General features: G+C 38.6%; 4 protein-coding genes across 8 annotated transcripts; 2 read left to right on the forward strand and 2 right to left on the reverse strand.

Moving 5' to 3' along the window:
• Window positions 1–926: 926 nt before the first annotated feature.
• LOC113690581 (malate dehydrogenase, mitochondrial) lies at window positions 927–4,800 on the forward strand. Of its 2 annotated transcripts, XM_072051255.1 has the most exons (8): window positions 927–1,063; window positions 1,232–1,510; window positions 2,047–2,220; window positions 2,312–2,480; window positions 2,616–2,677; window positions 2,798–2,919; window positions 3,599–3,716; window positions 4,378–4,800. In XM_072051255.1, exons 2-8 carry the CDS (start codon window positions 1,241–1,243, stop codon window positions 4,516–4,518), a joined length of 1,056 nt encoding a protein of 351 aa, XP_071907356.1. In that variant the 5' UTR covers window positions 927–1,063; window positions 1,232–1,240; the 3' UTR covers window positions 4,519–4,800. The 2 variants fall into 2 exon arrangements, with proteins under 2 accessions (XP_071907356.1, XP_027064357.1); XM_027208556.2 differs by lacking the exon at window positions 927–1,063 and having other exon boundaries at window positions 1,088–1,510.
• Window positions 4,801–5,610: 810 nt separating this feature from the next.
• Window positions 5,611–11,249, reverse strand: LOC113691115 (transcription factor GTE4). 3 transcript variants are annotated; one of them, XR_003448546.2, is made up of 6 exons: window positions 8,487–11,249; window positions 8,166–8,211; window positions 7,954–8,061; window positions 7,734–7,809; window positions 7,443–7,591; window positions 5,611–6,158 (listed from the first exon to the last, which is right to left on the reverse strand). XR_003448546.2 is itself a non-coding variant. In XM_027209320.2 (5 exons), exons 1-4 carry the CDS (start codon window positions 10,716–10,718, stop codon window positions 7,748–7,750), a joined length of 2,448 nt encoding a protein of 815 aa, XP_027065121.1. In that variant the 5' UTR covers window positions 10,719–11,249; the 3' UTR covers window positions 5,611–6,158; window positions 7,734–7,747. The 3 variants fall into 3 exon arrangements, 2 of the variants coding, with proteins under 2 accessions (XP_027065121.1, XP_071907357.1); XM_027209320.2 differs by lacking the exon at window positions 7,443–7,591; XM_072051256.1 differs by lacking the exon at window positions 7,443–7,591 and having other exon boundaries at window positions 6,064–6,925.
• Window positions 11,250–12,265: 1,016 nt separating this feature from the next.
• LOC113691116 (putative F-box protein At1g49610) lies at window positions 12,266–15,327 on the forward strand. The gene is made up of 4 exons (XM_027209322.2): window positions 12,266–12,487; window positions 12,828–14,053; window positions 14,237–14,410; window positions 14,877–15,327. The coding sequence occupies exons 2-4, from the start codon at window positions 12,848–12,850 to the stop codon at window positions 15,078–15,080; spliced, it is 1,584 nt and encodes a 527-aa protein (XP_027065123.2). The 5' UTR covers window positions 12,266–12,487; window positions 12,828–12,847; the 3' UTR covers window positions 15,081–15,327.
• Window positions 15,328–22,236: 6,909 nt separating this feature from the next.
• Window positions 22,237–27,291, reverse strand: LOC113690577 (protein SEEDLING PLASTID DEVELOPMENT 1). Of its 2 annotated transcripts, none has more exons than XM_027208546.2 (9): window positions 26,768–27,291; window positions 26,434–26,648; window positions 25,989–26,139; window positions 25,321–25,512; window positions 24,925–25,087; window positions 24,579–24,811; window positions 23,811–23,987; window positions 23,559–23,681; window positions 22,237–22,868 (listed from the first exon to the last, which is right to left on the reverse strand). In XM_027208546.2, exons 1-9 carry the CDS (start codon window positions 27,191–27,193, stop codon window positions 22,569–22,571), a joined length of 1,980 nt encoding a protein of 659 aa, XP_027064347.1. In that variant the 5' UTR covers window positions 27,194–27,291; the 3' UTR covers window positions 22,237–22,568. The 2 variants fall into 2 exon arrangements, 1 of the variants encoding a protein (XP_027064347.1); XR_011815294.1 differs by having other exon boundaries at window positions 22,830–22,868; window positions 23,765–23,987.
• Window positions 27,292–27,786: the final 495 nt, after the last annotated feature.

A 27,786-nucleotide genomic window follows, 5' to 3' on the forward strand; every position in this document is an offset into this window, starting at 1 on the left:
AGTCCTACAACACATTTTACCAATCTGATCCTCTGCAATTTCAGCAACGCAAAACTTTCTGGACCTTCAAAATCATGGCACCAACAAAGCGGCAATACCTCCATCCCGGGACACCCTCTTAATCAGATAGCTGATTGTCAGCATATGTCCCTCGGCAAATACAACTCCCGCAAAGAATCAAAATGTTATCTCCCAGTTGGAACCCAGTCACGTCAAGCTTGGTTTAACCCCAAGGAAGGACAAAATATGTTGCAAAATTGGGTCTGGTAATTGCGAAATTCAGTCCACTGTAGCAGCTGCTGTAATGCTCTCTTCCATTTCATCAGAAGATCAAGACCTTCAAGGCCTCATTCAACTTGCATAGATGGTTGGCGCTTTCCTGAGGACTCTATTACTGGCCTGAAAACCACTCTCGACAAAATCATAATAGCAACAAATCAATCAAGCACACCCAGAAAAAAACTAGGGGAGTGTTTCTCATAAAAAAGAAGCGCAACTAAAGAGTGCCAAGAAACAGTAGTGCTGTATATTAAGCAGGAGTAATCTACACTTATGAGTACCTTTTTGCTTCGCGATTCTTGTTGGTACTTCTTTTTTGTCGTATAGTTGTTTGTATGCTAATTTATCTCACATATTCCAGATTGCTATTTGTGCACATCACGAGCTAACATAATATAATCATCATGAACATGACTCTTAGCAAAGCTAATAAAGTTTGCACCACCCTGTGAGTGAATATCTTTCATAAACTTGATCTTCGCAGAATTAATTAACCAAATGCTGTCTTTAATTAATTATATCAAAGAGAATGGACAGGATTGAGCAAAGGTATTTAACTTGCTTGTTACATATGAAACAGACATAAAGCAGTTCAACATAATTCTTCCCTTTTTTTGCCCTTTTGGTAGGAATTTTTACCTTGAACTAAATAAAGTAGTGTGTGTACTACTCACATTTAAGACTTCGTTGGCAAATTTTGGATGACTATCAATCAAATCAAAAGTAGAGTGGAGAAGAAAAGGCGGACTCGTCGAAGTCGAAAGCCGAGTACTTTCCGGCCCAGGTCCCCTCCTCTACTTTATCTTCCTAATAACAAATAAAGACCCCCAAGCCCCCATTCAAGTATCAAAAGCCACCCCCACTTGCTCGCTCGATAAAGCGCGCTCCTTTTTCACTTTCTCTCCGCCACTGCACAATTTGGAGCTGAGATTCTGCTTTCATTTTGAATCAGACAGTGAAAATGAGGACAGCAATGTTGAGATCCGTACTCAAGAGAAGTTCATCTAATCTGATGAACTCTACGACGTCAGCCTACGGAGTTCGCCGTGGATTCGCATCGGAATCTGCTCCCGAGAGGAAAGTCGCCGTCTTGGGTGCCGCCGGAGGGATCGGCCAGCCTCTGGCTTTGCTTATGAAGCTTAATCCTCTCGTCTCCAAGCTCGCCCTCTACGATATCGCTGGCACTCCTGGTGTCGCCGCCGATGTTAGCCACATCAATACCAGATCTGAGGTCCTTTTATCCCTCTTCATTTTCAAACTCGATTTACCAGTTTCTCAATTTCGATTGTTTGAATTATGGAAATTCCTTAACTGTTGTATTTGAACGCTAGGGTTTAAGATTTTGTACAATTTGGGGATTTAGAGTTTTATTTGTCGCACATTTCCGTTCATTGCCACGCCACTCTAATAATATACGCCATGCTAGCTTTGCTGGATTTTATTCATTTGGTTGCAGTCGGTGCGGTTTTCAGATGAATTCAGATGACTGCTGAGGTAGTATAGTAGCTTCTAGTTACCTTACTCGTGGCACATAGAATTGGTAATTTCAATTAGATATGGATCAAATTTCGTCTCTAACTTGTTGCTTGCATGATGTTGAGGGGATGTTTAGAAGTCGCGAAAGAGGATTTCACTTTCTTGCATGATAAGTAATTTGGATGTGCGACTGTATTTTTCTTTTGACTGAAGTTCTGAGTTTGCTTCCTATTAAATTTTTCCAAAGTTTATAGTTGGCTGCTGAGGCTGATTGGGTTGTATTTCATGCAGGTTGTTGGTTTTATGGGAGAAGAGCAACTAGGACAGGCACTGGAGGGATCTGACGTTGTGATCATTCCAGCTGGTGTGCCCAGGAAGCCTGGTATGACTCGCGATGATCTCTTTAACATCAATGCTGGGATTGTGAAATCTCTCTGCACTGCCATTGCCAAGTACTGCCCGCATGTGAGTATGATCTATCTGGCTTCATGATTGATTTAATACTTGAGTGCAAAGCTGCTACGGTCCTAACCTTTTTGGGTTCTGTACGAATCAGGCACTTGTTAATATGATTAGCAATCCTGTAAACTCTACTGTCCCCATAGCTTCTGAGGTCTTCAAGAAAGCAGGGACTTATGATGAAAAAAAGTTGTTTGGCGTCACTACACTCGATGTTGTCAGGGCGAAGACATTCTATGCTGGGAAGGCCAAAGTCAATGTTGCAGGTATATCTGCTAGGCCTTGGATTATAGTGTGGTGTATGTAAAAGAGTCTTTACTCGTTCTTTGTCATGTTTTGGTTTTGGGAAGTAGTCTATTCTGGCCTTATCTTACCTTTTAATGCTTGCTCCTTTCCTCCAGAGGTTAACGTACCTGTTGTTGGAGGTCACGCTGGTATAACAATTCTACCATTGTTCTCACAGGTGCCATCATGCTGCTTCTATCACTGATTTTCTTTTTGTTATTTTTTCTTTGTTTTTACATATGATGTTTTCATTGTCATTGTCTGAGCCATGTGTGGCTGATTTGCATCACAACTATAGGCAACTCCTAAAGCTAATTTGCCAGATGAGGATATAAAGGCTTTGACAAAAAGAACACAGGATGGTGGAACGGAGGTGGTTGAAGCTAAGGCTGGAAAGGGTTCAGCTACCCTTTCAATGGCGTAAGTTGCCTTTCATTCTTCTGTTGTTTCAAGTCTTCATGATGCTGTGTTTCAATGGAAGATATCGATATGATGTTTGACGGATTTACGGAGGTTGGTTTTCTTTGGTTGTATGGTGAAGAAAGTGTACAAGAATTCTTTTGAAATTATAATATCAGGTCTAAATTCTTGCATGATTCGAAAATCCTGCTGTAGCTTGGTCATGCACATGGTTCATGGTGGCTAAGTGGTAGTTGTGTGTTCAAGTGCTATTTCTTCCCACATCCTTGCTTCTTGTAATTGTTTCAAACCATCAGCTTAGTTGCACTAGAATGCTCATAGATATAAGCATGCTGATCTTATGTATAATGAGCATAATATTTCTATTCTAAAGAAGGATAATTTTTTCTCTTAAGCTTGCGTGCTAGATCTGCTTGCAAACATGAGGTAGTTATTATTATCTTGCCACAGTTATTATTGAAATGTGTGTTGGAAGACTATTAAAGAGCATATCCCCTGCAGGTTGTGGTACTAAAGATCAGTGGCAGTGTGTGCATCTTGATAAATCCCTTTATTGCAGCTTCATGCTTGATCTCATATTTTTTTTGTCAAATGTGGCATGTGATTCATGTTACACCTAATTGGCAATGTTTTAAGAGATTTATGATTTGTCCTTTACCTAACTAGTATATTTCTGCAGCTATGCTGGTGCCATATTTGCCGATGCCTGCTTGAAGGGCCTTAATGGCGTTCCAGATGTTGTGGAGTGTTCATTTGTGCAGTCAAGTGTCACTGAACTACCTTTCTTTGCATCCAAGGTACATACATTGATGTCCTTTGTGGTCATGCCCCTCTTTAACTTTTCATTTGTTGACACTAGCCCTCTTAACTTGGAAAGAGAAGCTTTATGTGTCTAGCCTGACCTACCTCTTTAGGCAACCTTGCTTCATTTGGAGATATATGCCTTTTGATTTAATTCTTCTAGTCATAGTCGCGTTAGAGTCTGTAGGTAGGTTACAACCTGTTTTTACTTGTCTGTGAAATGCTTCTGATAAATAAAGGGGAAACTCTGAGTCTCCTCATCAGTCAGAGAGTCTCACCACTTATAGTTATAGGCCCAAGGGAATAGTTTAAATTGTTGTTCACTTGGAAGGGGAAGCTTAATGTATCTAGCCTGACCTGCCTGTTTAGGCAAACTTCCTTCTTTTGGAGATATATGCTTTTTCATTAGACGTGTTTTGAGTCTGTAGGTAGGCTACAACCCATTTTTACTTCTGTGAAATGCTTCTGATAATAACGGGGAAATTCTGAGTCTCCTCATCAGTCAGAGAATCTCACCAGTTATAGGCCAAAGGGAGTAGTTTCAAATTGTTGTTTCTTGTCTTTCTTTACACTGGTCTATCAGATGTTTATGGTGCTTTTGCATTATCTTGTGTTCTTCTTATGTGGATATTGTGAAATGATTGCTTGTTCTATCAGGTGAGACTTGGTAAGAATGGTGTGGAGGAAGTGCTTGGGTTAGGCCCACTTTCAGACTATGAGAAAGAAGGCCTCGAGGCTTTGAAGCCAGAGCTTAAATCATCCATTGAGAAGGGAATCAAGTTCGCCAACCAGAGTTGAAATGACCTTTTTAATGCTTTATTATGACAATTTTGCCATTTTTGTGCCAAATGTTGTATCCATTTGGAGTGCCCTGTTTGCTGCTGAAGACATGCGGGCATAGTTGATGTAGGGAATCAGAGTAGACAGAATAATACCCCTAGCAAACTCGATGCGGATGTGCCTCTTGTTTTACATTATTGGACACTTATGTCCAATACCATACAATTTACAATGGTAAGCCAAATTTCGATCTATGCATTTATATTAATTGAAGGTCATGCATGATCAACTTTTGGTTTAGTATGCTGTATCATTAGCTAACATGTTGCCCCTTTAGACTACCCCTGACAAAATCTCACCTGCTGCCAATGTCTCCTGATATAAGGCTAGCAAGAAGTTTGTGAGCAATTTCATTTTTGAGTCGTTACCAAGTGAAATGAAGTTTTATGATTAAAATTCTCAAGTCTTACATGCAACTTAGTTCGTAATTTCATTACGACCGGCATCCTAAATTTGAATTTTGTGCAAGTGCAAAAAGCTGGTAATTCTGAATCCACAACCAAATTAAAATCTCCTCCCAGACGTTTCTGGACTTTTTACATATTTTTGGTGGCTTATGAAACTTTGTGAAGTTTTTTTCCAGTCGAGGAATTAAAATTCGAAGCATCCATTTTTAACCATCTTTCCAGACAATATGGCAACAAGCTGCGCGATATCCGTCTTGACCATCTCCTAGACAACAATATATGCTAGCATAATAATTGAATGCATGCAACATATGTAAATTTCAAATTTTAAATTTAAATTATTTATCATATATTTAACGATGAAAATATAAATACTGTCAATGTATAACAAATTAATTCTTTTTTTAATTGTTTTCTTTTGTTTTTGGCATGAGAAACTTCTTTTGTTTCTCTTGTTCCTAAACCCGAACCAAATACGAAGGAGTATTTTCCTGAGAATCACGAGGACAGTTCAGCCACACAAATTGAACATAAACACCGCACATAAATGTTTTCACCCCGCTCAATATACTGATGATGCAAATATAATTTACATAAGGGTTTTGAGGCTAGACGTGCTTTCGAGTTGAAATCTGTACAAAGATAACATAAAAACTATTTTTTCTACTTTAACAGCTTGGTAGTATGATACAATACGCAATAACACGTCCGAGCAGGCAATACAGTCTACACATCAAACTACTCTAAAAGTAGCCCTGAAACGTTCCTCCATCCAGGTCTAGCTCTAATGATCCTAAACTAGCCATATCACTAGCCCCCCTAAATAAATCAAACAGTAACCAAACTCCGAATATATAAGATAAATCCTACCTTGAGACTTGATAAGTGAAACTGGTAGCAGTGTTGGCAACCTGTATCTCGATATATTTCCATGGCACCACTCTCAATTAAAAACATCAGACAATCTTCTTAACTGAAGAGACCGGTTTAACAGATCAACGTTGGAAAATGCCAAGAACAAAAAGAAACCCACTTCAGCTATATGTCTCAACAATGCGGCACCATTTCTGCCAGCCAAGATATATCATCTAACAGATCTTGGACAAAATCACCAAAACAGAGGCAGAAGTAGTTTTAGAAGTATTCATCAGATAGATTCCAGCCCCGATAAACACCCATATATGAAATTTTCTGCAAAAACATGAAATGCATAATTCGATACATATTTGAACCAAGCTTTCTCAGGGAAAGAGAAAAATAATCAGATCATCTTCCATCTCAAGTTGAATCTCAAAGACTACAGAAAGATGTATCTTGAGAAAAGCAATACAAAGCAACAAGACCTCAAAATCCAATATGCAACAGCTAGTAGGAATTCACACTTTTGAAATTGACTCAACTCACAAGAGAATGCAGGTATACAAACTACCTTCTTCATCACACCTTGGTTACCCTCTTGGACAAGGATGGACACCTACACCAAGGTACGACTAATGCAGTTTGATAATGGCACTCCAGAATTCAACACAAAGTTGTTTCTCACAAATCAACCTAGTCTGACCACGAAAGCATTTCTTAATTGCTCCTAATCTTGTGCAAGGAGTTACTAGGGGCCACACACAACCAAAAATAATCAAATATTTCCTGTAATAAAAAATGTATCTCTGGCATTGTCCAACCAAAATGTAGAGAAACATAAAATAATATTTAAATCACTAACCCATTAAGAGATGGAAGAGTGCATCAAATCAAGCTACACATTGCAGGAAAGCCATAAATTTCAAAACAATATTTATTAAACACTTCAGAATTCACCCTAGTGGTTTTATCTTCCCCCAGCTCCTTCTGCACCCAACATCTCAACTGAGCGTGCCAACCCTATATGAGACACTCAATGGTATAGGAGCCTTCTCATACCAACCCCTGGGGATGAAAATATCCATCAACTTAGAAGCACGCTGTAATTCAAAATGTGAAAAGCAGAACCCGTCAGGTAAAACTTTTTGGCTGTTTTGACTTTACTGTCTTGATATCCCTTGCACTAATTTTCACAATATAAGTACACTTATATACTAAATTTGAGGCAGCTACTACCCAGTGTCAGAGAGTCAAACAACTTCAATACACACATCCTTCAACAAACTCTACACCTATGCATGTGGAGATGATTTGCAAACAAAATATGAGATCCCCTTCACCTTCTAATTGATATCCATTCACAAGATTATGGAAGTTTAAATGCATTCACAAGCCAAGAGTCTTGATCCCAAGAGGAAATAATAACCAATTAGAACGTATACATTCCTGATTAACACAAGCTACATACAACCTAGCCCCATCAACAGCCTCATGAATTGTGCTTACACTCTTAAATTAATAAATTACCTAACTTGAGCAACTGGTCTTACCATTGCAGAAAGCAAGAACAAATCTGCAACCTAAAGCAAGCTTTGTGCAACAATAAACCCTACTTACAATAGACAACAAATGTGAGATTCCTATGGACACAATTCCTGGTACACATAGGCTGTGGTTCGTCCATGCTGAAAAAGCTTCAGCCACAACAAACCAACTCAAGCTTGCGTAGAGTAGACATGTTTTGAACATGGAAGAATACTTATTTCCTGGTACAATTACCAATCACAAAATATTACAAAGAAAGGAAAAGGAAGTGGGAGAACAAGGAAAAAAGTAGAGCAAACTACCAAACTTTTGCAACAAATGCTTCCAAAGTTTATAAAAAACAGACAATTGGCTTGTTCTTACCAGCTAGGTACCATTCAAGTTTTGGGCGAGTGGCCTGCATCTGATCCATAGGCAGAGGAACTATCACTGTCAGAATCTGCAGGCAGGATACCATAATACCTCAATACATACATAGTCAAAAGCCAAGCACAAAATGTTATGACACCAAAAGTATCAAACACAAAAACAAGTAACAGAATGGAGCAATAAAGATAGCAAGAGGAAATTAAATCATCAGTACCACTTGAAGTTGAGCCGGAGTCACTGCTAGAACTGCTTGAACTACTAGATCCACTGGCATTGTCACCTTGCTTTTCGACTTCAACAACAGGACTACTATTCTTCTCATCTGTGTTAATAAGCGAACATTCAAATGCAATATCTTTACTGATTAGACATTTGACACAAGCCATGTTATACTAATTTTGACTAGAAAAGTAGATAAGATGATACCTCCTTTACTTTCTTTCTGTGGTTCCACAACTGCTGGGATTGGATTCTGCAATGCCAGAAAAGCGAGTTTTCAGGGACGGCATAGAAAATCAAGGGAAAAAAAATGCTAGAAAGGGGAGTTACAATTCCTCAATCCTCTACACATGTCAAGGAATCTTGAAGACCTAGTTTCTGCCAGGAATTATGGGAGATATAAATCAAAAGCTGTAAAAACAATAAACTTTATTGAACAAACTGTTCACATGCCTTCCTCTACCTACAGCATTCATGATGTGAACAAGAAAATAAGAGACAAAAACAAATAAGACTTATATTCCTTACTGTTGTTGGAACAGCCTGTGCAGCTTCAGCTCTTCTTTTCAGAGCAAGTTCAGCTTTTCTCTTGTTCTTACTTAGACTCTTCTTGTAGTTGGTGACAAATCTATCAAGCTCCCATAGTGTTTCTGCATCAACACTGTCAATGTCCACCTCAATCTCATCATCATGCTGACTAAGGGTTGTGTTCCTTTTCTTGATAATCTGAACAATAGCATCTAGCTTTTCTGAGGGCAAGCTCTGGAGGTTTGTACTAAGCTTCTGCTTCTCCTCATAAGTCATATCCCGTTTGTTTGGATCCTTGGCTTTAGGTTTCTTTGGAACCGGTGTTCTACCTGTGTGAGGAAGATTTGAATAGGTGGGCTTTAATCTGGAATCAACAGGCACAGTCATCGACTCTGACCTATCCAATGTCCTCATTGGAGGGGCAGGAGGGATTGAAAAAGGAGCGAGAATGGGGGCAGGAATATGAGTAAAGGAAGGAGGAGGGGCCTTTCTTGGTGTGGGAATAGGCAATCCTGCATCATAATACATCTGATAGGGAAAATGTTCCTTCTCTATAGCTATCCACCTATCTTCAAATATCTTTGACAACTCTTCTGCCATTGTGTGGACATCTTGTCCCTTCGGATTGTATGTCATAGCATTACGAAATACAAGCCTCACATCCTCAGCAAACTCCCTGGCAGACTTGTACCAATTCTGACCTAACCTAGTCTTGATTGTACCAAAATCCATTGGGTGTTTAATAATAATATGATAATCAGGTATATTAAGCTTCTTGGCATCCACTGGTTCATTAAACACCCAGGCATGCTTGTGCTTCATCAACCTCTGAAGCAAATTACTACAGCTCTTGAACACCTTATCTCTATTCCTATCAAAACCAAAGCCATACCCATATTCTGAGTCACCTCCATGTTTCTTTGCAGTGAGCTTCAACTTCTTATTGCTTTCTGGAGGCAATCTATCCTTCCCCAAAAGAAACTCTGAATTTCTATAATACTGATTAGCCTTAGGCGTCCTCTTCTCCTTCTCAACAAATTCAGCCGCCCCATGATTATTCTCCATCACAGAAACATTCAAGTGTCGAAACGGTCTTGTTTCTTGATATCCCCCAGAACCTGCCTCAGAATTCACCCTCAGTAACTGTGGCCGACTATATTGATGTCCCAATGTACCAACCTCCGAATTTGCCCTCAACAACTGTGGCTGATTATAACCGCCAAAATTACCAACACTGCCACCGACATACCTAGAGTTAGTGTTAACATTACTTGTACTGTAAGCAGTAAGCTGATGCTCCTTGGCTTCAACCTTCCCAACTAAAGTTCTAACCTGATCAAGCTCGCTTTCTAGCTTCCTCTTAAGCTTCCTCATCTCATCCTTCGATCTCGATCTTGTTATATTAATCCTAACCCTATCATCAACCCTAGTAATAACGGGCTTCCGAAACCCATTCACCAAAGCCCCAGAGGCAGCACCATTCACCGGCCCATGACTGCCAGTAACCTCTGGTACTTCATCAACTGGCGCTGCCACCTCTGATTGCTCTCGCTCAGGAGGGTCTTCTCTAGCAGTATTCGGCAGGGCTTCTTGCTCAGCTTCTGGGCCATTGCACCGGGGCGGCTCTTCTTCTCCACCATTAGGCAATACTTGTTCCTGTCCACCAGTAGGTTGCATCTCAGGCAGAGCTTCACGGCCACTGCTCGGGGAAGGCTCTTCTCTACCACCACTGGGCACGGCTTCTGGCACGTCAGGCAGAACCTCTTGGTCTTCTCTGTCACCATTAGATATCGGGTCTTCTCCACCACTGGGCAACAACTCTTGGCCACTGGTGCCTTCCTCCGGCAGCGGTCGAACAACGTCTGAGGTCGAGGGCTCGCCCTCGGATCTCGACTGCGGCTGCTCTTGCGAACAAATTCCATTTTGGGCAGCTAAGGTTTCTGCCGAGGAAAGCTCTAAAGTCGCGTTCTTGCCAAAAGATTCATTTTTGGCGGGGCTCGAAGAGGTGGGCTCTGTGTCACCGGCGGTGGAGGCTGCTGCTGCGGCGGTGGAGGTCGGCTCGGCAGCAGCGGTGGTGGAAGTGGTGGCAGAATCGTTATTTGCAGATTCTAATTGGGCCTTTTTTCTGAAATTTCTTCGGGTATAGACTTTGCTATTATCCCCCCACCGAACCCTCTCTCGAACATTCAAATCGGAATTACTATCATTAGTCCCTAAAGTCCCTGAATCCATACAAACATCTAAATCAAGAAAAAAAAGCCCTAATCTTTCAACCCTCAAAACCCTAGATATTAAGAAATCACATAAATTCCCAAACAGCTAGGGTTTCAATAAAAATGTCAAAATCAGATTCCCAAAAACCCTAGTTCGATTGACGCACCATCAAAGTAACAAAAATAAAAAACTATTATAATTATAACCAAACAAAAATCGGAATCCTACGGGCTAGGGTTTTGTTTTAAATAGTTGAAACCGAAAGAAGATGAAATTTTTTGAAGACAGGAGGATCTGCAAGTTTTTTTTTCCTTTAGAAAATATTTTTAAAAAATAAAAATAAAATAAAAACAGGGGTGAAAAATCGAAATAAAAATTGGAATTTTAGGGTTTGTTTTCAGGAAACAGAGGAGAGGGGCAAATAGAGAGAGAAAGAGAGAAGGCGAAGAGAGAGAGTGCGCTTGAGAAGTGAGGTGGTGGTAGATCCGAACGCTACTCGCCCGGTTTTTAATTTTCCATTTTTGTTGGGGTTAAAACTCCTAATTTTGGAAAAATATTTATTAGACGCGCTCACGATTCGCGATATTTCTAGCGGTCGGGTGGCTGGGATCGCTGAGTGACGTCAGCTGTGAGGGTGGAGTCTCAGTTGTGGTGATTCACAAGCGCTGGTTGTGCGATTGTTTTTCGTTCTCCACGTGCGAAGGGTTATCGACAATTTGTTCTTATTTATATTTATTTATAGGAAAAAAAAAATTTTTTGGGGATTGTAACTGTTTTGTTCTGGCGTTGGCTGTTCCCCTCCGACGCACTTTTGTTGTACGGAATAGTTTTTCAATCAACTTTAACTTCGTCTCATAATATATACGATATGATTTACTACGTGACTTGATCTAAAGTCCGTTTGAGATTTGAAAAATTACGTTGTGTTTGGATTGCATTTTTCATGATTTTTCATAAAAAAATTACTGTATCGATTTGATGTATGTAAGGAAAAAAGATAATAGGAAAATGTGATCACGGAAAATAACGTAATTTTCCGACGAAAAACTGCAATCCAAGCAAGGCTTTATTTTAACTCTTTTTAAAGTTAATTTATATAAAACTAGAATTTTGTGTTTGGATGGAAGTTATTTGTCTTTAACTTGGTAACATAATATGATTTACTAAATTACTTAACCTTAAGTCTATTTGAAATTTGAAAAATTATTTCGACACTTTTAAGCGTCTTTAAAAATTGATTCATATAAAATTAAAGTTTTGTATTTGAATAGGAATTATTTGTCCTTAATCTCGTCTCGTAATATGATTTACTATTATATGACTTGATCTTAAATTCCATTTAGGATTTGAAAGATTATTTCAACACTTCTAAGCATTTTTTCAAGTTGATTTATCTAACATTAGAACTTTGTGTTTGGACAGGAATTGTTTATCCAAAAAATTATTTATTTACATTACAAGTATATTTTTTAATCTATCTTTTTTTCTTTTCATAGTAGTTTAGGGCCTATTTGTCAATTCATTTTCTTTCACAACTGACAACTCCAAAAGTCAAAACGACGAGCTTAGAAATTGAAAAGTTTCTTTTTTTTTTTTGTTCAAAACAAAAAAAGAAACGAATTTTAGGGAAAAAAGTTATATACTAGCCCGTTCTTTTCTGTACTGAAGCCCGAGTGCCCGGCGTTTTCGCTTCCCAAATCTCTTTCTTTTCACCCCAAAATTTAAACTCCCCGTTGTAGATTAGCGCAGCCAGAGAATTAGAGCGCGTACAACGTCTTTGGCTGAAGGTACTGCTTTTATCTCTTGTTATAATAGTTTGTTTACCTTGTCATGCCTTGTTCTGTTCCTGTTAATTCCACGCTTCTATGTTTCTCATTTTTCACTATCAAGTTAATCAATCACACCCTTTCTTTTCTCGCTCATGGTAGTTGAAATTTGAGTGAATAATTTTTCAGCAATTTTTACCATTTTCATATACTATGCGTTGGATTATGGATACTGTTTATGTAGATAAAGGTATAGATTCCTGATTCATTCTTAATTTTTTTGGTGAATTGAGAAATTAGAGTTTATTTTCAGCAATAAAATTACTGTAATGGAATAATGGGATGGAATTTAATTATGTAGATTTCTGTATTGAAGAAGTAATGGAAGAAGGGATATTTGATGATGCGACGGATCAAATTTCGCAATTGCCTGAACTCATTTTGCAGCATATTTTGTCTTTCCTTGAGGTTAAAGAAGCAATTCGAATGTCTGTTGTGTCGAAGACTTGGAATAATGCAGTTGCCATGCTCCACTCATTGAATTATGGAGATGGGAGCCTTTTCCCCGTTGCAAAAAGAAACGAAAATGAGGAAGTTGTATTCGACAAAATAAGAGAGCTACTGAATGGTGTTGAATCCATGATTCGGAAAAGGCAGGAGCAGAATGTAGGCGTGCAAAAGTTCTGTCTTCGACTGTCGCATAGCTACAAGTTGTTAGATTTGACACCTTACATTACCAGATTGACGAAAGAACTTAGTGCCTGCAACATAAAGGAACTGGTATTTAAGGTCGGAATGTATCGGGGCAAGCCGTGTTATACCTTGCCCAAAGATGTGTATACTTGGTGTTCATTGCATAAGCTTGAGTTAGGAGGATTCAAACTCAAATTGCCTTCACGTGATGGTATAATAAGCCTTTCGTCTTTGCGTGAGTTGCGATTGTATAAGACTGATATGGATCATCGAGTATTTCAGCTTCTGATCATGAGCTGTCCTGAGCTAGAGTTTCTGAGTGTTGATTATTGCTTTGGTTTGGATCGTCTAGAAATTTTTGGGTTACTGAAATTGAAAGAGATCAGAATGCGTAACTGCCTCCAGAATTTTGACAAAATTCAGATTCAAGCACCAAATCTTGAGTGCCTCAATCACCATGGTCTGGGCACATTATCCCTGGTTGATGTGAATTCTTGCAAAAGTCTGAAGGTTTTAGTTTTATATTCTCTAACCTGCGATAATAAGTGGGTAGAGGACCTTCTTTGCAATCTTCCCCTCCTTGAGGTTTTCAGGTTGATTGGTTGTGAGGGACTGGAAATGGTTAAGATCTCAAGTAATCATCTTAAAGTATTGGAGCTTGACTCATGCAAGAACCTTGTTAAGACTGAAGTGCATGCCCCTCTTTTATCTGAATTCCATTATTGTGGCAGCCTTTCAGTATCTCTTTCCGTAGAAGCTGTAGCTAAAGAGTTGGTTTCCCTGGATATAGAGCAGAGAACTGATGAGGTTCTATTGAATAATGAACTTGTGGAGTTTCTCCAAAACTTCAATCATTCAAAGGTCATTAGATTGATTACTGGCGAGCTACATAAGGTATTAGTTACATTTGTTTGACATACAATATCTTGAATGACATGCTTATATATACACTATCTTTTGTTGTTATTTTTGGTTAAGATAACGAGGTTGATATCCTCAAGGGACAGCCTATTGCAACCGTTAATCTTCTCTAGTAGTGCAATTAATCTGATGCCATTATTTGCTTTTATATTGCAGTTGTCCCTCCCAAAAGACCTGCATCCGCCACTCTATGATGTCAAGCATTTGACTGTTAATTCAGATGGAGTGGATAAATCAAAGATTTTGGACCTTTTGGATTCTCTTCTTTGGATGGCTCCTTGTTTGGATTCTCTAGACCTTAATCTTGCTTGTGATGAGAAAACTGTCAAGGTATGCAATTTCCCTTCCAAAGTATGGTCTTATGTTTGTATGTTTCCTATTGATGAAGCATCTTATCTCTCTCTTGGAAGTGAGTGGTGGATGATTATAGATTTTTAATTACTGTTTCTTTCAGGAAAAAAAATATATGTTCGACTTTGATTTTTTTGGTGAATTTATGCTAATACCAGAAAACTACCTAAATTTGAAATTCTTATTGGTCATTAGTGCTAATGCTAGAAGGTATGGGTACACTGTAGTATGAACCTTCTATTTTTGAAAACATATAGTACCTTGTCCTTAAAACTCACGAAGGTAGAATCTTGGCAAACATACATCTTCTGTTCTTTCTTTTTTTTTTTTTTTTTTGGGTTTAATGTTTGCCCTCTCTTAGAGAACTTCTTATAATTAGCCTTGTCATAAATTCATTCTTTAGACTGGCTGCTGGTTCTGATTTTCATTTGCTTTTCTGATTCAGTTCACTCGTGAATCTCCCCTGATACTGGAGGGTGTCCCCTGTTGCCCATCCGTGCCCTTCAAATGTTGGCACCATACCCTAAAAAAAGTCGAATTTGATAACTTTGAAAATGTTGAAGATCATTGGAAGCTGCGGAATTATTTCGTTGAGAACGCAAAGATATTAGAAAGTATTGATGGTCTCATACAATGTGACAGAGCTTGAATCATGCATGAACCTGCTTTCCCGCACGCTACTTGGAGAATAACATTTAAGTTGGATCTTGGATATTCACGCTGTAACTTGAGCCAAGTGTCATTGACCTTGTTTTGTACTAGCTTGAATTAGAAGTGTCATCTTGCTCATTGTGCATTTCACATTTAAACGAGATATGCATAGTGCATGTGTTGATGATACAAGACTGATTGACACCAAGTTATGCTACGATCATAAGAACAGCTTACACGCGTGATACACTGTGAGAACTAATTGTTGATAACTGTGAGAACTAATTGTCATTGAGCCATCCTCCTTCGCCATCTTTCACATACTAAAAATAGAACTGCAGAGGTCACACATGAATGAACACCTTGTAGTGTTGAAAAAAGGATTAAAAAAGACACACACACACACAGCAAAAAGGGTACTACTACTTTTGTTTCACACACTAAATTACGACTCTGAGCAAACAAAAGATTTGGGTTGGTCCGAATTGTAGCTTGAATTGCAGTGATAATTACGACAATGCTGGTGGTACTCCAGAATGATGTTGAGGGTCTGGTCCTCCTGGTGCCATTCTCATGGTGGCACCATCCGGGATTTTCCTCCTCCGATAGCACTCCAACTTGGCTTCATCAATCCCAAGCTCACGCCATGTCAAATGAGGGTTGCCTCCAGGCCTTTGTGCAGTAGATTCGAATCCAGGAGAAAGACGAGCCCCTGAAGTCGCAAAAAACATGAAGGATACGATCATACCAAGCAACAGAAATCTCACAGTTCCATGCAACTTCGACATACTTTCGAGGTTCTGTCTGTACATCACAATGAAAAGATCAGCACAAGCAAATTTTGATTCCTATAGTTATCAAGTAGGCCAAGAGAGTTGGCAATGTCTAAATAACAAGTGAACTGAGTAGTTATCGAGTGACCCAATCCTCCCATATATAGGACAAAGCTGGACAGACAAATGAAGTTGGAAGATCAGGTGATGCGACATTCTTCCACCAGGTTCAATTTTAAAGGCTGCTTTGTTAAAAATTGGCTAAGCGGATAACTCCGACAGGAAAAAAGTTTGTCGTCTCCCTACATTTATATGCAATTTTCTGCTTTTTCCCAAAGTCATCCGCATTTCCATAAATCCTCGAACCATACATGTGAATACAATATAATGTCTGTTATTCGTCCCAAAAACTTTAGTGCTGCCCCTTAAACTTAAACCTTTCCCCTGACAGTATGGCCGCCGACTTTAGTCAATCATCCAGTCATGGGTTTGCTCTCATAGTTTCGCGCCATTAGCATAAGCTTAGACTGGATTGACCAACAAAAGCAAAACAGGGCAACGAACCCTTTATTCCACCCTACCCTAATTAAGGAATTGCATCATCTGCAACTCATCTTTCTGTTTTCGGTATTGGAAGATGCTTCCTAAAATCGTCATCGTCGTCGTGTATAGAAAGTGGGAAAAAATGGTTGCTGATCATTCTTCGTTTCTGATGATTTTAATTGCTTCTCAATTCGCTTTTTTTGCGTTTTTTCAACCTTTTTGTTTTCGATACATTTGGAAAAAGGATATGTGAAGAACTTAAATCGGAACCAATCCACAAAGCGTTTACATATTTCTCATATTTTTATTCTCGCACATAGATACATTCTTCGAGGATAGCTTAAGAGCTAATCAATCATACAGTACCACCACGTAAGCCAGATAGACAAGGATCATGCAACATTACTGTGTAAGAAGTCAAAAGAAGCATGATCATGTCGTTTAGGATAACGTCGGCCAGGTATCTATCTGAATCTGAATCTGATGGTGGTTTTGCAATCACCAAATCTACTTGGTTGGTTGGTTGGTTCAACTCCTCCATCGTCCGCTCCGCGCCACCATCTGGTCTGGATCGTTGTTATGGAATTTCTGGGCCTTATACGGATAGGTTAACCTTTTCGTAACAGTGGTATCAGAGCCAGGCAACGAACCCAACATCCCAGGTTCGAATCTCGCAGAGGCTCTGCCTCCATGAAGGTGGAGTCCCAAAATTACCAGGCCGTCCCTCTAAGGAGGGGCGTTTGTTATGAAATTTCTGGGCCTTGTACGGATAGATTAACCTTTTCGTAACAATCGTGCCAATATTAGTAGTATTATCCCAAGACTCGAATGGATAAGTACGTCATGTCGCTTTTCCAGTATGCACCACTAGAATGACCTTTGATTATGGAGCTCGGAGAATTTATGTACTTCTAGAAATTTGGCCGTATCATTTAAAATTAATTTAGACACTTGCCCGTAAGTTGTTTATATTCATAGGGAAAAATTCAAAATTAAATTCATTATGGTTTTAGAGGATACTTAAATGTGGAAAATGTTACTCGTATTTATTGTGAAAACGTGACGCATTGATCAGTTCATGTAAATTGCTTTCTCCTCCTCATGATTTGAAGCTGGCGGGGATGCTATTACACAAGCTTGGCCTATATCAGAAAACCAATGTATTGGCTGTCCACTCAACCAATTACTCTTGGAGTAACTGGCTACCAAAAAAGGTTTAAAATTTTATTATTTGAGTGTGCATTTTAAAATCCAAAACTTTTTGAAATATTTCGCCAGCGGGTGCGTAAGCATTCATCTAAACCGATGATAGTTCAGTCCCCCCGAATCTCCCTCTTGGCCTCGTTGAACCACCTCCTTCCCCATAGTATAGAATAGGAATATGTCTATCGCATCCGAAAAAAAAAAAAAAAAAAAAGGCTATCCAGTCCAACTTAGCAAAAAATAATTGGCAAACGTAGTAGGTCACTGTCTGACCGAGAAACAACAATCTTGCCAGTGAGTAAATTTTTAGCCAAAAGAAAAGGATACTTAGGGTGATGTGGCCATTGCATCGACGGCCTTTAGTTTATTTAACAGATCGATTACTACAAAGTCCACCATTGCAATTAGATTCAGATGCCAAAGAACACGAAGAAAGAATTAGTATTTTAGCATCCATTTTCATTTTGTATCTTCATGAAGGACCGACCACAAAGTAATATTAGTGCTAATATATAAAGCCTTAATATAGCGCATCGTATGTATGGGAGATCGATCAAAGATATACATATCCTCTGATTCGTCATCCCTTGTGTAACAGCTCAACATCAAAGTTGAAAAGTGTAGAATCCTTTATTGCCCGCAAATGATGAGCTACATCTCAATCCAGCCTAAAGATGGCCAGTACATCGGACCATGCATGCATTTACGTAAAGCCAAAAAAAAAAAAAGAAGACTAAGAAAACAGTAAAAAGTAGAATGGAGATAAGAGGAGAAAAATCGAATGCAAGAGAGATGGATAATTGATTTCCCCTAATTCAAAGCTTTGAGTACCCTCTTCACTTGTATCTTCTCGAGTGCATTGGAGATTAAGGGCGGTAGGCCAAGATGAAGACCCTATATATGATGTGATGAATCAATGATGATGGGGATCAGGTCCTCCAGGGGCAAAACGATTGGCATCGGACATGCCTCGACGTGGAAATGTACCTTGTTTTCTTGAACTCGCTTTGAGAATTTCTTGTGCTTTCTCCATCGACGTTTCTTTCCCATTACTATATGAAAATACATGAGGAGCACTACTACGACTTTCTGAGGTCGAAAGCGAGATCAGTAGGACAAGAATGAAGCAGAAGCAGAACCTCAGTTTAGCCATCCTTGGAAGTATATGACTAATTATTGGTAATGCATGTGGAGATTATAATGGGTGATGGGGGTTTATATAAGCCTCCATTGACAAGACTTTAATGATATTTAATCCATGAAACAGGTCAAATAGACACTAATTCATATTGAGGGTTACTGGACACCACTTGGGAGAGTGATGAAAGTGGGAGCACATTCATTCATAATGCTTGCTTAAGTAAAATGAAAGTTTGTTTTTCTATCTTTCTTGAATTAAATTTTCTTTGTGCTGATGATTCTATTTGACCTCCAACAATCACATATTCAATGACCGACGTGGGTTGAAAACTTTGTTTGATTTCTTTAGTTCTTGGATGTGGGATTGCCAAATGTATGCAGTGCAGATTTATTTGCCGCCTTTAATTTCTTCATATTCAAAGAAAGCCATTGCACCAATGTATCCTCTTCTAAGTGATAATATAATCACGCATCATAATCCTAAAGATATGCAGACGAATACTTCTCCGCTCCATCGCTTTAATTTTGCTTTGAAGCTGCTAGAAGAGTTAACTTCTGCCTAGTCACAAGGGTCTGGACATATGTTGCTGCTGATGTTTTCTTTTCCTCTGAAGTCTCAATTTGATCGCTTTTGCTAATAGACCAATTGAGACAATATGTCTCACAATATTCTAATTTTTCCGTTCAACCTAGCTAGATGAAATTGAAGGTCATATATACTACCAGGCAATCTTCCCCTAAAGCAAGGATTCAATAAAGTAACTTATCCATTGTCGGTTTCTACATGAAATTGAAGGTCATATCTTCTTGTTTGGATTGTGATTCTCCGCGAAAAAATTTTTAGATTTTTTGCGAACATATTTTTTAACCGCATCTTTATCTCATATACGTCAAATCGTTACATTTCATTTTTTCTACAAAAACTTTTAAAAATAGCAATCCACACGGGCAAGCTTTCTGTAGAGCCTAAATTCATACTCTTTCATTCTAAAGTCGCCTGACCATGAAATGTTTCGATTAAGTGCGTACCAAGGTAAGGCCACATACATGTTGCTAATGAATGTCCAAAGTAGGAGTTTATCCTAACGATTGGTTGATGATATATCAAATCCTGGTTATGAACTAAAAAATGTTCAGCCAGCTTTGAAAACCATTTGTGATGGACAAACTGCAAATTAGGTCATGCAGTGTGCTGTACCACAAGAGCTTAGACTGAACCGGAAAATGTTGGTTGAGTTTGGAAGTCATTGGACAATGGTGATCGACACAAGCAATCATTAACACAGAAGTTGACCTGTGTAGAACACACTAGCTTTAATGATCAAATTAAGATTTGTTTAGGAGTTGATCGTACTAAGTGGTCGAACAACGGTCCAGCCAAAAAGTGCCCGACCAACCAATATTTATATCAGCCCAGAAACCTTTCATGATTTGAAACGTTACTTTCAGTTTCATATTATCCTACTGGATGGTAAATTTTTATCTCCTGATTGCTTTCTTCTCGTGCGCCCTTTCTGTGTTCATTTGGGTAGACAAACAACTAACTAGGGCCGTTTGGAGGGTGAATTTTTTTAAAAATTTATCTAAAACTTTACTGTAACGCACCGTAGAAGTTTTTTAAAAATATTTTGAAATGCGTAAATTTTGAAATATTTCGAAGTGTATAATTTAAAATTTTTGAAAATTTTTTTGAGGTTATTGTAATTAAAGTTTTCAAAAAACTTGTAGCAAATAAACTTGGTAAAAAAAACTCAAGTGCTAGAATTTGCTTACTGGCTAGAAGTCGGTCGGACTCAAGTGGATTTTCAGGTACAATAATTTACAAGGCACAACCTTTTATTCTGTTTGTGGGACATTTACTGTCACAAATCATCACATTTCAAAGCAGAAAGTAGTGGTGGGTTTCGGATAATAATAATTGATAATGTCCCGAAACCAACCAAATTCACCACTCAACGACAAACGAAGTGATCACTAGAAAACAATCCAAAAGGTTTGTGCAGCTTTCCATGCTAAATTTGAAGAACTGCGAAATGATTTGCTTTAGCAGAAAAATGACGGGGAGAAAAAAAGTGTTCCATCTTCCACAAGTGCAATCTGCTTTCGGATATACATACATAAAATGTTGTGGTCAACCTCAGTGCACAAAAGGACCAAGTCACTCATCTTTCGGCCTGTGTATGATTTTATATTTCTTTAGTGCATTTCAGAGATTTATTGTTTGTACAATTTTTTTGTCGTATGGAGAATATTCGTATTTCCTCAACAAACACAGCAATTTCAACCAAACACCACCTCGTCCTTCTTCAACAATGCATGTTGAAATTGCTTGTACTGTATATAGTTAGTTATTCTTGTGCAAATTCTCCATCGATCCAAGGAATGGCCAAGAACTGTAGTAGTTTTGTACGTGAGTTTTCAGAAACGGCCACAAATGTCGAATGTCCACGAATTAAATGGAAGAATAAATGTTGCGAAATCTATTCCAATTCCGGTTGCTTATGTATCTCATGACAATTAGATAGATATGATGATCTTTAAGCCCTTGCTTCTGGGCATCATTTTTAATGGTTTGACATGGAGAGATTAATAGTCGGTTAAGCACTACATTAATGCTTAAAGGGTAAAAAAGAGCACTGACATGGACGAAAGATAACGATTGATCCATGGTTTTTTGGCGGCACTATCTTATTATGATCGAGCAAATCCAGTTTAATCAGCCACAAATCATATAGTGTATGTTTATCTTAGCCTCTTTGAGAGTAAAAGTGCCTTCTCAGGCCATCCATCATAAAATCAATATGGTTTCACGTCAACGCCATTAACATATCAGTCAAAATCCCCCCCCCCCCCCCCCCCACACCAACGTGTTAATCCACTGGAACAATTTGGACCCCAAATGAATAAAAAGAATCGCCAAAAGATGGGAACTTGATTATTCTCTTGGTCAGGATTATATGAATGTGACTGCTAAAAAGTGTCAGAATTTTATTGTAAATTGGCATCAAGCAAGGCCAGTTGTTAACGATTTTTTGTGCTAATTTAAAGGGGCTGGGGCTTGAATGAAAAAGAATTATTTGAAAATAACGAGGTCCATTTCACTAGACAGATTTGAAGAAATCAACCAACGAAAATGATGGTCTCTGTATTCTACAGTGCCTCAGTTTCCAAAGATGGCAGCCCTCCTGTTCTTTCCCCTTCTCCAAAGATAGATAAATGCACATATCTGATCGTTTCTACCCTTTACAAAATTCCACAGCCAGCCAATTGATACAGTGTATGGTTTGATTCGGGGTAGAAGCATTGCATCCCGCAAGACAATGTACCATAAATTTGGGAAGCATGAACCCACCGGTCAACCCGAATATCTGGGGCGAAGAAGAAAATGATATCCTGCCGGGAGCAAAAATATAGTGGGGCGGTTCCAAGTAATTATGCATAAAAAGATGCGTAAACCCAACAAGAAGAAAAAGTGAGAAATATGCCGGACGGCAATTAAAAAGAATAGGGCGGATGAACATTAGGAACTGCAATGAGAAGGACGGGATCCAGTATTGGAGAAGAAAGTGATTCCGTCACTCTCTATCACCCCATTTCGATAATACAAAAACTTGATTGATATTGTAAGGGCCTTTCTATGCTATATAACTCAATCTGACTTGAATATAGAATATCATGGAGACAATGTGATGTAAACTAGGAATTGGTCATTGTAAAGAGTCTGGGGATTGTATGCCCTGTTCAGAAACAGAAACAGGATATGGGCACCAACAAATGTCAAAGTCTGCTCTAAGATAAAGAGAAACTTGTGATAGGTAATATGATGCCTAGTTATCAGGCAGGAGAGGCAGCCTATCCATAGTATAAGGCGAACCATTTGTTTCAGCAGCGGGCTTTAGTAATTCATCATCTTCATCCAAACCGTCATCAGAATGCCCGTCTTCATGTCTTGCGCTTTGAAAGGGAAGAATTCGAAGCCTCGCGTTAGGTTCACCAACTCTCTCTGAATTTAGTTTGTATTTACGGATAAGATCCTTCTGGAGCAGCAATATATTCAGTGGCCTAGGGAGTAGCTCCACTGCTTCCCCTTTTGGGATTACAACTGTTTCTATAGCTGTTCTTGCCTCCTGTAAATAAGTAAAAACTAAAAACTTGACTGATGAAATCTGAATCCAGGCATCAACTTCGTTTAAACTAAATGTGAAAGTGGAAGTGGATGCATCCGCAAGGCACCATTTAGTTTCAGACTGCAGCTTTGTAATATTACACGAGTTTAATAAGCCCATTTTTCATGTCACAGCAATTCTGGGCTATGTCAAATGCACTTCAATTATGTCTTGTGCAACTCCATCTCTGCCATTTGCCTACTGAGGCACACCGCCTAAACTGGATAGCTTCTTTTCATGGATGTACTCATTGAACCAATCAAAAAGATACAAGATCCTCATTAGACCTCTAACGTGATTGCAGAGAGGCTAATTATAGAATTCAAGAATGTAGTTTTATGCAATCTTACATCATCTTAGTAATGCAGTGAATACATTTTAAGAAACCAGAACAAGTTAATTGGTGGACCAAATAGTGAAGCATCTAAAAAGCTTCCTGATAACTAACAGATCCTAGTTTTGAAACAGGTAAACTTGTAAATATTTTTACGTATCGTCTCACCAAAACCAGTGAGAACAACACCCCCTCCCCACCAGTGCAGGGAAAAGATTAATGTGAAGAGAAAACCCTTACTGATTCAGGATGTTTTCAATCAATGATGGAATCCTCAATTATTCCCATAAGCATTAACAAGAAGTCAAAAACTTTACCTCCAGCGCATCAATCTTTTCTGACTCATTCACCGTAGCTTGAGATTCAGCAAAGCGAAAACCATCTTTATAGTCAGTTATTAACGCCTGAATAGCCTTTGTTAACTGTGCAAATGAGCTTGCCTGTGAGAAAAATAAAACTTAAGTGTCGCGCATGGAGGAAGAGAGAGAAATCCAAACTCAAGTAGTCGAAATCAGTATATTACCAACTTAACACTGAAAACACATCAAGCATTCTATTGGAACACGTACTTTCGTGACATAAATAGGAATGCCATGAGAATGTGCAGCAGCTTGAATTCGAGAATTCTTTTTAAGCTTGGACTGCAAGGCTAGCATTGCATCTGCTTCACTGATATTATCTGTGAACTCAATGGCATCATCTATTTTTAATTGCTTCATCCCTTGTATCATAGTCGCCTCAGAGACCTACAACACCTGCTTACTATATGAGTTTCACATGCTACTGCTTTCAAAAAACAGCTATCACAACTTTTGCCATATTTCAGATGTTAAACTGATTAAAATACAGATCAACAGGCGATGTGTGGCATAAAAAATGGGACAGCTCCGTTTCAACCTACTTTTATCCCCTGAAAACATGAGTAACATAAGAATAAGAAAAGAAGTTTCAGGACAAGGTGTTGCAGAGTGCTTATTACAGTTAAACTAGTTCCCTTGCTCTGCTGAATCTAATCAAATCACGAGCTTGAAAATGTTATAATTTCATGAACATGATTTCAAATTCAAAATACTCCATCTACAAACTTGCAAGGAAACAAAAAAGTCACTAGATCTTCATGTTCTTTTTTTTTCCCCCCAATTATGGTTTTTTGGATGGCACTAAAATAATTTATGACAGACAGATCACTTCTATTGAAAAATGAAAGCAGCAAATTAGTAAGCAATAAGCAATTGGTGAATGAAACTTTAGTGGGAAAGCAAAAGAAATGATCCAAAGTGGACAGGCGCGTTGTACTTTGTAATTTACTCTACTGTGGCAAAGAGATGATATCTTACCCCATACAGAAATAAACAAAGGGCTTCCTTATCTTCAGAGGAGTTCTCCTCAGTGCTTTGATGAGATTCTAATGACCTCTCATCATGATCAGATAGGTCATTATCATCCATCAATGCATTATCATCAAGCATACTGTCAATTTTCAAGTCTAAAGGATCATGATACAATGAATTATCTTCTCCTCCATCTTCTATTCCCTTGATCTTGCAAACTTGAAAAGTTGGGTGGCGACCTTCTCCAACATAATGATACAATGCCAAGCTACATTTAATCCCACTACCCAAATTTATAGAAAGCTGGAAAACAACATCATCATCTTTTGCAGGAAGAGGAAGGAAACTAAACCTGAAAGAATGGCATCAACCGTTGCCTCTAGACTACGATGAACTCGCAATTCTGTCTTGGAAATTATCTCCACTGCACTGCTAAAGGTTGATGGTCCTCTTCTCTCTTGAACTGTTTTCTGAACACCCCTACGACTTGCCTCTTCATCCCCTAGGGTCACACTCTGAGAAATATATTAATGTCATTATTTGGTGAAGCTCACAATATTGGTGACCATACAATCAAACTAATCTCCTATTAGTAACACAATAATGAAAAAATTTATTCAGTAATTATAAACCGCCAACCCACCACTCCTTCCCAACACACTCACACACAATCTCACAGAGAGAGAGAGAGAGAGAGAGAGAGAGGTGCTCTCTTTGGCAAGAAACCAAGTTGCAGATTAAACCATACCTGTACTCCACCAACAAGCATGTCTAGTGCAGGATTCATTACCAAATTATCTATTGTTACTCCATGAGCTGTCGCAACTAACTGAATTCCACGCTGTGCAATTGTACTTGCAGCCACTGCTTCAAGCTTTGTACCAATTTCATCAATCACAATCACTTGTGGCATGTGATTTTCGACTGCTTCTATCAACACCTGGATATCAAGAGCTATAACAGCATAAGTGTAAAGAAACGTTAAGTGTAACAGCAAAAGTTTTTACACTGAAACACCTGGATATCGAGAGTTATAACAGCAAAAGTTTTTACACTGAAATACCAAAATCAATGTTCTTACCAATTTTTAGAATGAGTTCACAAACATTAAGTGTAAAGAAACGTACTGTGGCGTGTTATGGTGCATGAAAGACAAACAATTCTAAATTTGTCTAATCCATGATGATTGTCTTACCTTGAAGCCAGACCAAAATTTTGCTTTGCCTATTGTTTGGGTAAGAGAAACTTTGTCTCTTTCAACTACAAAACTCATCTTTTTTAGATGTGGACATCTTGCAACTCTACGTTCTTAGCGAATCACTATTATTTCATCCTTGGGTTGTTATCTACTTAATTCATATTTTTCTTATCCTCTGTTTACATAAGTAGATAGGGATTACAAGATCAACATCATACTTTGTGCTGCATATCAGCATGAGGAACTTGCAACCTCCGAGCATTTCCAATCCCTGCATGAGGAATATCACCATCACCACCAATTTCATTTGAGGTATCAACAATCATGACACGTTTATCGTAATCATCTGCAAGCATCCGTGCTATGTCCCTTGCATACACAGAAGTAACGCAAAGAGCAATCAGATACTCTTATATATAACAACCAAGAAGGTAAATGAGCCTATAAAAATATTTAAAAGCATTAACTTATGAACCCCACTCTACCTCCAACTAAGGCATTTATTAAAATAGCATAAACAAGCATGTATATTCTCATAAACCTTAATCAACCTCAAATACGAAGATAATTACTCTGTCTTTCCATACCTTGAATACCCTACTAAGTAAGGATCACATAGCAGTAAACCATAAAACTTAAGAAGCAGAATGAACATTCATATACCTAATAATCGTGGTTTTTCCAACTCCTGGAGGGCCAATAAGCAATAAGGAAGCTCCATCTTTAACTAAATCCCTGAGTAAATTAGCACTTCCAGATAAAGCTCGGCCAACTCGACAGGTTAGACCGATAATAGAACCTTTCCTATTCTTAATAGCACTAATTCGATGCAAAGTTCTGCTAACTCCTGCTCTATTATCAACTGCAAAGTCCCCAACCTGCAACAATTTTTTTTTTAATTTAAAAAAAAATCCCAAAACTGCCAGCAACATGAAAAAGCAAATATAAAAACAAATTAGTAATGTTTAGAATAGGAATAAAGTGTAAAACTTTTCACCTGAGAAACAGCATAATCAAGGTCTTCCATAGTAATGGGATGATCCCATAAGATAAAGTCACCCGAAGGAAAGCGGGCTAGCGGTTTCCGACCCAAATCCATGACCACCTCAATTAGGTGGTGGAGCTCCTGATGTTCACTAATTCTCCGACGCATTTCCTCCGGCAACAGTGCCAATAAGCGACCCAATTCCACATCGAAATCATCGTCACTCAAGTAACAATAACCCGTAGAAGATGATGATGATGGCGGCGAAGATTTCACCGAAGAAAGGACCCGAAAATTTCTGGGTCGGTTCAACGCCGACCCGGTAAGCTTTTGGTCCGGATTACCATTGAGATGGAGGAAAATGAAGGGTTTTAATGGGTTTTCAACTTGGTAGTAGAAAAGGGCGTTGTGGAGATGAGGAGTCGAAGAAAACAGCATTTTTTTTTCTTTTCTTTTCTTTTTTTGTGGGGTGGGGGGTCTGTTCTGGCGGTAAATTTCGGTTCATGGGTTCTTTGGGGAAATGGATAATATGATGTATTTTCAGTTTAGTTCGTTTAGAATATTCTTTTACTTCTACATTTTTCTTTTTTTCTTTTTTTTTTGTTGTCCCTTTCCGTTTGTGGCCTAAAATTTTTTGGGCCTGATTTTAAAAACAAAGACGTAAACTTCATGGGCTTCTTTACATGAGATTAGTGGCCCGAGTACTCTGAACTGTCTAAGACACATAATATGTTTCCTTGGGCTGATGGGAGCCTAATTTTGTTTCTTTATTTTTCTTGGACAAATTTGAGCAGATTAAATTCAATTACTGCCAGGCAGATTTTTCCAAAAGGAAAGACCGAAGATATTTCACCAAAAAGGGCGAATTTGGTAGCAGTTAGTAAATGATTAAGACTTCAAGTGGGGTTAAATGATCTGTAATTGAAGTATTGTCTACAAAATGGGGGTTTTGCCCGTATCTGGTCATGATTTGATAATGAAATTGATCAGAAATGGGAGACCTAAATCGTGGCCCAGTTTTGGAATTATTT

This window comes from Coffea arabica, chromosome 5c, assembly GCF_036785885.1.
Source record: "Coffea arabica cultivar ET-39 chromosome 5c, Coffea Arabica ET-39 HiFi, whole genome shotgun sequence".
Classification (NCBI taxonomy): Eukaryota; Viridiplantae; Streptophyta; class Magnoliopsida; order Gentianales; family Rubiaceae; genus Coffea; species Coffea arabica.